Source organism: Hipposideros armiger, unplaced genomic scaffold, assembly GCF_001890085.2.
Source record: "Hipposideros armiger isolate ML-2016 unplaced genomic scaffold, ASM189008v1 scaffold_226, whole genome shotgun sequence".
Classification (NCBI taxonomy): Eukaryota; Metazoa; Chordata; class Mammalia; order Chiroptera; family Hipposideridae; genus Hipposideros; species Hipposideros armiger.
The window spans coordinates 2,764,144-2,774,177 of NW_017731576.1; the positions used below are offsets into that span (position 1 = coordinate 2,764,144).

The window sequence follows — 10,034 nt, forward strand, 5'->3', positions numbered from 1 at the left end:
TTTTAAATTGTGTGCCGTTCTGAGTAATGATGAAATCTTGTGCCTTCATGCACTGCCATTCTGGGTCGTAAATCATTCATTTCCTTGTCCCCCATATCCACCACTCACTCGTTAGTCACTTAGTAGCATCTCAGTTATGAGATCAACTGTTGCAGTATCATAGTGATTGTGTTCAAGTAACCTTTAATTTCTTAGTAATGACCCCAAAGCACAAAAGTAGTTTAAACATTATCATAGATATGTATGTATTTATGTATGTATGTACAGGAAAAAACATAGCATAAATAGGGTTCAGTACTAACCATGGTTTTCAGGCATCCTCTGGGGGTCTTGGAATGTATTCCCTGCAGATAAGAGGGGAGACTGTTGTACAGAGACAGTCTTTTACTATGTTTTTCAAGAGTCAGTCAACTTTTCCCTGAAGTTCCTCCCATGGTTTCCCTTGCATCCATTGGCCTTAAGTGAGTTAATGTATTTACCTGGCAAGGGAGTGATTGTCATTATTGGCTTAGATGGGTTCTCAATCCTGGCTGTACATTAGAATCACATTAGAATTGTTTTTAAAAATACTAATGCCTGAGTGCCACTCCAGAGAGATTAGAGTCTCTGAAGTAGGGGTCCAAACTCCTGTATTTTTTTTTAAAAGCTCTATACCTGATTCTAATATATAGGGCGGGCTTTGATTAACCAAAATATACCCTTGAAGCTACAGTCAGTCCCCCAAGTTGCATGGCTAAAATAATAATATGTAGCAACTAGAAGGATAATATGGATATTTCTAGGAAAAGAGAAAAATGAATGCTGGTATACAACCTAGTGTCATTATACCAACTCTTATTTTTTTCTAAAATATTATTTGCCAGTTTTATGTTTACTTTTCTAGGTAAATTTTAAAATCAGTTTGTCAAGTTTCAAAATAAATTCCATTGGGACCTAGGATTAAATTTCATCAAGTTTATAGATTAATTATGGGGGATGTCCCCATAGGAAAGGAATCAGAATCAGTGTCCATATATCCTTAAAAAAATCTCTTCGCTTACCAGTGTCTCAAAAAGTCTATCACTCATTGTAATTTTTTATATCATATACCAGTAATTATTTAGACTTAGTTATAACTTTTATTTGGAGTTAATTTTTCTCATTTTTCTCTGTTTAGCATTGTTTCTTCATGATCACATCTTTTTTTAGCATTATGGGTTATTTTTTTGCTGCACATACTTGAGTCATTCTTTCAAAAGAATGTGTGATAATGTTTGAGTCCTTGCAATCCCTCCAAAAATTATCTACCTTGTAGATACAAAAGTATCTACACTTGAAAGGAGCAAACACTTTGAAGAAGGCTGGCATTAAGAGTGGCAGCAACAGAAAGAAAGGCCTGAAACGCAAAGCCGCTACTGAAGAACTTGAGGAGGCTGCAGTCACTGAAGATGGTGCGATGGAAAGCAGAGTCCAACCCCTGAAAGTGGCTGCCTTTCCTCTGGGCTTCAGCATTTCGGGATTAAGAACAAACAGCGGCGACGCTTGATGCTCACGTGGTGGAAACTGCAGCAGTTGAAGGAAAAGTTGGGCAGCTAAGAAAAAACTTTAAAAATAGAGAGGCTCTTTGGTGATAAGGCTCCACCAAAACCTATACCCAAGACCATTGACAACCAGCGAGTGTGTGATGAAACCACAATAGACCCTAATGATGAAGAGATTGCTTATGATGAAGCTACAGGTGAATTTGCTTTTAACTTCAACAAACTTCTCCCAAGATTCTCATCACACCATCAGATAGACCTCATGGGAGAACAGTACGACTCTGTGAACAGCTCTCCACGGTTATACCAAACTCACATGTTTATTACAGAAAAGGACTGGCTCTGAAAGTGCATCTCAAGAGATTTCACAGATCTGATCATTATTAATGATCATAAAACACCAAATGGATTAATTTTGAGTCACTTGCCAAGTGGCCCTACTGCTCATTTTAAAATGAACAGTGTTCATCTGTGTAAAGAAATTAAGAGAAGAGGCAAAGCCCCTACAGAACACATACCTGAAATAATTCTGAATAATTTTACAACACAGTTAGGTTATTCCGTTGGACAGATGCTTGTATTTCTCTTTACCCATAATCCTCAGTTTATTGGAATGCAGGTTGCCACATTTCATAACCAATGGGATTATATCTTCTTCAGATTTCACAGATATATGTACAAGGTATATCAAACAATACAATGAATATCTAAATTAAAAAAAAATTCATTACAGTAAAAGACATTACCATTAATCCCCCTCAAAATACTGCCCCTTGTTTTGGACACACATCCCATCATTCTTGCCACTTTCTGAAGCAGTTCTGGAAGTCCTCTTTCATGAGTGTCTTTAGTTGCGCTGTCGTGGCTGCCTTGATGTCCTGAATCGATTTGAAAATCTTTTCCTTTCATGGTCATTTTGACTTTCAGGAAGAGCCAGAAGTCTCACAGTGCCATATCTAGTGAATTAGTTGGATGAGGACACACAGTAATGTTTTACTTTGACAGAAATTGCTGTACTAGAAGTGATGTGTGACACATCTTTGTCATGATGGAGGATGAAACTGTTTGCCCATTTCATGTTAATGCGTTGTTCATGAACCATGATTTATGGCACACTTTAAAACACACCTCCTCTCAACCGTAGCTCACATCTGACTGACTGCACCAAACAAGTTGAAGCTTGTTGCACACTGTTACTAAGTTTCGACGCACCACTTCCCGAGTTGAAGATCCCTGCCTTTCCCTTGGACGAAACTTGGCAGCAGCATTCAACATATTTTATGATCACAACGGAAAAGCTCATGTCACACATTGCTCCTGGTACAGCAATTTCTGTCAAAAACATGATGGTGTGTCCTCATCCACCATATTCTCCGAATCTGGCACCGCGCGACTTCTAGCTCTTCCCCAAAGTCAAAATGAGCATGAAATGTAAATGTTTTGAATTGATTCAGGATATTGAGGCCACCACGACAGTGCAGCTAAAGACACTCATGAAAGAAGACTTGCAGAACTGCTTTAGAAAGTGGCAAGAATGGTGGGATAAATGTGTTGGAAATCAGAGGGAGTATTTTGAGGGGGATTAATGGCAATGTGCCTTACTGTAATAAATTTTTTAAAATTAAACATTCACTATATTGTTTGATCACACCTCGTATTCAAGAGTGAAAAGAAAGTGGGAATTCAGGAACTTGGACCACATTTTACCTTAAAATTAAGATCTCTTTAAAAAGGAACCTTTGACTAATTATGTAGAATATGAATTGGTCCATAAGCCCTGGGAAATGGATACAAGTAGAAGAAAATTCCATTTATAAAGCAAGTACTGGGGGAATAGTATTAAATTTTGCTGAACAGGCCTATCTTGGATTTTTGACAGAAGACCCTTTTCAAAATGGCATTTACTGATTTCATAAACCTTCTTTCATGCCTGGATAAATTACCAAATGCCATGAATTGCCACTCAGTATTTCTGTGGGAAATACAAATAAAAGTCATTTTGGTGAGTGTATAGAAGTTGCAAAAAAAAAATAAAAATAAAATTTAAAAAAGTATCTACACTTGAATGTTAGTCTAGGATGTTGAATTCTAGATGAAAATGCTTTTCCCTGAGAACATTGAAGAACTTGCTTCATTGTTGAGAAAAGAGAATCCAATATGCAAAAGCAAAAGCTGAACTATTTGTTTGCCTAAGCCAGGGGTAGCTGTTTATGTAAAATAATCTCTCTAAAGAAAACAGCTGATCTAGGTTCGGGAATGAGTTAGGTTTGTAATTATTTCTTTGTTTTGAAAGAGTTTGTATAAATTGGAATTATTTGTATCTTGAATTTTAATACAGCTATCTGGCGCTGGTGTTTTCATTATTGGGAAGGTTTCTTAATGACTCAATTTTATTACTTTTGTTTTTATTTTTCTATAAATTGGTACATTTTCAGATTTATTGATAAAACAAATTTTTTTTTCAACCTTGGTGTTTGTTCTGAGCACTGCACTCTAACCAACTGAGCTAACCAGCCACCTCAACTCCCAAGTCAAGTAATTGTTTCATTCTAGTTGTGGAGGGCGCAGTGGCCCATGTGGGAATCGAACTGGCAACCTTGGTGTTGTGAGCACTGTGCTCTAATCAACTGAGCTAACTGGCTGCCTGATAAAGTTTATAATATTGCCATGTCTGCAGCATTTATTATTATGACTCCTTTCCATTCTTAGCTTTTCTTATTTTTCTGATGTAACTATTTACAACTAAGAGCCTCCCTCCAAATAATCCTTTTGCTGCATCCCACAGGTTGGCAGTATAGTCTTTATTATTTTCTAAGTATTTTCAAAATTTATTATTTCTTTTGTGTCTCATGAGTTTTTAGAAGTTTCCAAACATTTGAGGTTTTTAAACTATCTTATTGTTATGGTTGTCAGAGAATGTGGTTGTAGGATACCAAGTACATGAAAATTGTTGAGACTTTCTTTATGGCCTAGCATTTGATAGATTTTTGTTTATGTTCCATTTGTATTCTTCTGTTTGGATGTAATATTTTTATATGTTTATTAGAGCAAACTAAATGGTTGTGATGTCAGTTGTTTTCTAGCTTTACTAATTTTTTTGTCTCCTTGATGTATTATTGAGATAAATATGTTAAAAATTGTACTGCGTGACAATAGATTTGTCCATTTTTCCTTGTGGCTCTATCAGTCTATTTTGGAGCTGTGTTATTAGGTATATATAAATTTAGCTATTATATATATATTGAATAAAAAACCTTTTTATCATTGTGGAGTGAACTTCTTTATTACCAATGGTATGCCTTAAAGTCCTTTTGTGTATTACTAATATAGCTAGCTCCACCAGCAGTATTTTGATTAGTATTTACTTGGTGTTTTTTTATTTTTTTGTATTTTTACTTTTAACTTTTCAGTGCTCTTAAGTTTTTAGGTGTATCTCTTTTGAAATGTACATAGACAACTACTATTTAAACCTTATAAAACTATTTTCTGTGTGGTTACAGTGCTGAAGCTGCTGAAAGATGGCAGAAGAAGTGGTGGTAGTAGCCAAATTTGATTATGTGGCCCAACAAGAGCAAGAACTGGACATCAAGAAGAATGAGAGATTATGGCTTCTGGATGATTCTAAATCTTGGTGGCGAGTTCGAAATTCCATGAATAAAACGGGTTTTGTGCCTTCTAACTATGTGGAAAGGAAAAACAGTGCTCGGAAAGCATCTATTGTAAAAAATCTAAAGGATACCTTAGGTGAGTTATTTTTATATTAAAACAGCAACAATACTTTCAAAATTTTAAGCAGATGATAGAGCTTGGTTCTTTGTACAGAATTTTGGCAGCAGTAGGCAGAATTGACTAGAAAAGACCAGGACTGGAATTTCATTTAGACAAGGTGAGTTTGGCTCATAGCAGGTATTCAATTCAGGAGACCAGTAAAGGTCTCATAAGTGTTAGTGGGCAATTTCTGTAAATCTAGCTGGTGGATCTGGCTGCTGTTCAAGGGTCAAGCAAGAATGGTGCTAAGGAGTAGAACTGAACTCTGAGCAGGGGCTCCTGTAGTGCCGGCTGGAGTTTAGGCAAATTCTGCATCTATAATAACTGAGACAGGGATAAATGAGTAAGATGCAGAATCGCCACCTTGGCACTAATGCAACTTATTTTTCATGGCACCTTGCTTTAACATCTAATGGCTTACATTTTGAACTTCACTTTTAAAAACAAGCCATTATTTTATTCTTATATTTGATAAAAGAATTTTAAATTGTGGATCATTACTGTTGATTAGCATCTACAAGGCTGATCTCTTTGCTATTTTGTTTCTCTTTTTTCCCTTTTATTCCTCTAACTGTAAAGTTTGTTTTTACTGGCCCTCATTAGAGCCAGAGATAGTGGAACCTGCTTCACACTTGCCTTGGCTGAGCTGATAGGAAGGAAATACGCACAGATGAGGAATGGCCTTTTTTTTTTTAATTAAATTCTCCTTGGTTGACAGGAAGGAATTGGGAGGGACAGAATTTAGTTTTTTGTATTCAGGCAAGCATGCAAGCATTCTATTACTTAATGGTTCTTTGTATTTATGTAGATGAGAGAGCAAAATTTCTCTTTGTGAAGATAGTTTGGGAGTAATGTGGCATGACTGACAAATATAAAATATTATTGACTAACTGCTTTATATTAGTTATTATTTCTTATTCAGCATTATTGTTATTCTAGACTAGAGTGTTTTTTCAATTATCAGCAATAGAAGGCAAATGTTTTGTGTTTTTCACCATTGTAAAACAACAAAAATTAAAATATAATACAATTCAAAATAAGATACAAAGTATGGGAATATCAGTTTCTGAGCTAAGAACATTTCCAGTATTCTAAAGGTAATTTAATAAATGGAGTTATTAATCTGAATTTTCACTATGACATTTAACTGTTATATGTGAGGTTACCTTTTTTTGAGGTTTTAAGGTTTTACAAATAAGACCATTATTATTAGTTTTTAAATGGAAGACAAATCAGAGATTTTCCTTGAATAGCTGAAGAGACCAGAGTTAGAGCCAGCAATACCTATTTTTGTCAACGAAAAAACATGCAGCCTTAAGAACTTATAAGAGTTTATTTGAGCCAAACTGACAACATTTGCTGGGAAGCAAAATCTCAACGGATTGAGAAAATGCTCCCCAAAATGGCGGTTCACAGCTTATTTTATATATAGAATCAAAGGAGGAGGGTTACATGAAATTCATTGGTGCTAGATTAAGGGGATGGGAGAAAGCAGTGGTGGGGGGCAGATCTGGGATTGAATAAAAGTAGATTGGAGAGACAGGTACTTATTTTACATAGGTGAGTACAGGGTAGTTAATAGTTCGCTTTTTACAGCACATAGAGATGGTAGTTAGGGGACAACAATAATAATGAGGGATTCTGTAGTTTCCTGTTCTGGTCTGGAAAAAGGGATCACTGACATTCCAAGGGCATGTTATCCTAGATGCAAAAAGACAACGGACAGGCTCACTTAAGGTAGAGATTGACCTTTGTGAAGGAAGCTACAGACTAAAGATGTGGCTTCCTACCATGGCCCACCTTAGGAATTTTTATGTTCACACCATCCTATGTGGTAATTTTCAGTCTTCTGAGTGTCTCAGGTTTAACCTGTGGCCCCTTTTCCATCCACATTTTGTAAATACTGGACATGTTGATTAGAGGTATTGGGAATAATTGAGATAACTTCTATCAAGAAAGTATGCCTCGGGCCGGCCAAGTGGCTCATTGTTTAAGAGTTGGCTTGGGAGCGCGAGCTCTGAGCAGCAGGGCTGTCTGTTCGGATACCACATGGGCCAGTGACACTGCGCCCTCTATAGCTAAGATGGTGAACAACAGCTCAATCTGGAGCTGGTCTGCTGTGAGTTGCTGGTAATGGTGTAGGCTGCAGTGGGGCTGCAGTGGGCTGCCATAAGCTACCGTGAGTGGCCCGCAGCCGGCCTGTGCTGCCGTGAGCCTCTATGAGCAGCCGTTCAATGGCCAGCAACTGACTGCCTCATCCGGGAAGAGCACAATGATCATAATACCAACATTGGCCAGTGAAGCGACGTCCTCCACAACTAGACTGAAGAANCCCATGGATTATTTAGATGTATGTTCCAAATATTTGGAGATTTTATGTTCCTGTTATTTTTCTATTATTGATGTCTAGTTTGATTCTATTGTAGTCAGAGAACACTGTGTGACTTCAGTTCTTTTAAATTTGTTGAGGTTTGTTTTATGGCCCAGGATATGGTCTATCTTGGTACTTGTTCCACGAGAACTTGAAAAGCATGTGTATTTTGCTGTTGTTCTGTGGACTGTTCTATAAATGTTGGTTAGATCCTGTTGGTTGAATGTTATTGATTTCTTTTATATTCTTTCTGATTTTCTGCCTGGCTGATGGGTAGAAGCCCTGGCTCCTTAGTTGGCTTTTACTTGCATCACCAGGCAGAGATGTTGGGTTGCCTCATCATAGCCTACCGAGGGTAGTAAGTTTAGGTTTCTTACTTGGCCTTTGCTCTATGGGTAGAACCTTTTTTCCTATAGTGTTTTACCAGAGTAGAGTGTTTTCAGGCATACCTCAGTTTTGTTATGCTTCACTTTATTGTGCTTCATCATCAGATGATGAGTTTTTTATAAAATTGAAGTCAAGACTCTCCACCAGCAAAAAGATTACAACTCACTTTATTGTGATACTTGCTTTATTGCTGTGGTCTGGAACCAAGCATGCAATATCTCTGAGGTGTGCCTGTATCATCTAAAAATTTTATGTCTTGCTAGGCTGTCCTTTTGATCCATTGTCTGGAAGGCATTGGGTTTTGTTGTTTGGGGATTTTTGTTTGTTTGTTTGTGCTCATGGTACCTAGATGGCTAGGTTGCCAAGCTTCAGTTCTAAGTCTGGGATATATCAGACAACAGTGAAACCTAGGGAATTTGCCATTGTGTTGTTCCTTGGGTCCCAAGGTCCCTAGCTGATCTGCCTTCTTCTCTTGACTTTTCAGAGTTTTCTAATGTTTGTTTTATATATAATGTCCAGGGTTTTTAGTTGTACTTAGCTGGAGAAATAGGGAAAAGTACAACTGCTTTGCCTTCCTGGAAATGAAAGTCCTTTGTCTACTTTACTTTTGTATGTCGTGTGAGGCAGGACACAAGTTTTCCCCCAAATAGATAGCGAATAGTCCTAGAATTAGTTATTGCATAACTCATTCTTCTCCAATGATTTGAAATGCCACCCCTTTTATACATAAAATTCTCATATATTTGTGTGTTTATACACACAAAGTAGAAGTTAACTGGCTTGCCTGATTAAACCCCTCCATTTCTGTTATGAAACATACAGCCTGATACCCTTGACATATTTCTACTCTTATCAATTGAGTTCAGTCTACTTACCAAGAGTTAGATGTACTGTTTCTTTCAAGGTGTGCTTCTTACTATAATTTTATATAAACAAACAAAAATAGTGCTAACACAAACTTGTTTTTATGAAAACTAAGTTGATTCCTTTGGAAATACATCACTTTAAAAAATTACTTGTTTTTGCATTAGGTTTGGATGAGACCACTGTAAATGTTTGGGGGAAAATACACAAAAATCTATTTTGTATTAAGTACTTTGAAGTATTCTGTGTACCTTAAAAAAACCTAAACTAGAATGCATAGCTCGTATGTTAGAGAAGAGGGCTTCTAAAGCCACCCGTATGTGGGTGTGTTTCTGTTTCTGAACCTCAGTCTCTATTTACTAGTCTATTTGATCTGCACCAATATCATGTTATTTTAAGTTGCCTTAACATGTTAGTGCATTTTGATATGTGATAGAGTATGTTTGCCTATAGTGGGAACTTTCAGCTAAAAATAACAGAAAACCCAACTAAAACTGTCTTAACATAATAAAGAAATTTATTAGCTCAAGGAACGGGAGGTTTAAACAGGACAGTTTTCAGTGCTTATTTTAGCAGCTCTCCATTCACTTGCTTGTCATCTTCATTCTCCAGCTGGTGACAAGATGGCTGCAGTAGTTCTAGGCTTCACATCTGTCCATGACAAAATACCATGGTCTTCCCTTATCCATGGTTTGGCCTTCCACAGTTTCAGTTACCCACGATCACCTGCAGTTTGAAAAGGTTAATTGGAAAATTCCAGAAATAATAAGTTTTAAATTGTGTGCCGTTCTGAGTAATGATGAAATCTTGTGCCTTCATGCACTGCCATTCTGGGTCGTAAATCATTCATTTCCTTGTCCCCCATATCCACCACTCACTCGTTAGTCACTTAGTAGCATCTCAGTTATGAGATCAACTGTTGCAGTATCATAGTGATTGTGTTCAAGGAACCTTTAATTTCTTAGTAATGACCCCAAAGCACAAAAGTAGTTTAAACATTATCATAGATATGTATGTATTTATGTATGTATGTACAGGAAAAAACATAGCATAAATAGGGTTCAGTACTAACCATGGTTTTCAGGCATCCTCTGGGGGTCTTGGAATGTATTCCCTGCAGATAA

General features: G+C 36.9%; 1 protein-coding gene and 1 pseudogene across 2 annotated transcripts in view; both read left to right on the forward strand.

Annotated features, from left to right (window-relative positions):
- Window positions 1-3,337, forward strand: part of LOC109389231 (ribosome production factor 1 pseudogene) — a 14,831-nt pseudogene extending 11,494 nt beyond the window's left edge.
- Window positions 1-10,034, forward strand: part of NCK1 (NCK adaptor protein 1) — a 90,907-nt gene that overhangs the window by 53,246 nt on the left and 27,627 nt on the right. For both annotated transcript variants that reach the window (XM_019654598.1, XM_019654599.1), the window contains exon 2: window positions 5,021-5,264. In XM_019654598.1, the coding sequence (XP_019510143.1) occupies window positions 5,039-5,264 (226 nt within the window). In that variant the 5' untranslated portion in view covers window positions 5,021-5,038. The remainder of the gene's footprint in view (window positions 1-5,020; window positions 5,265-10,034) is intronic.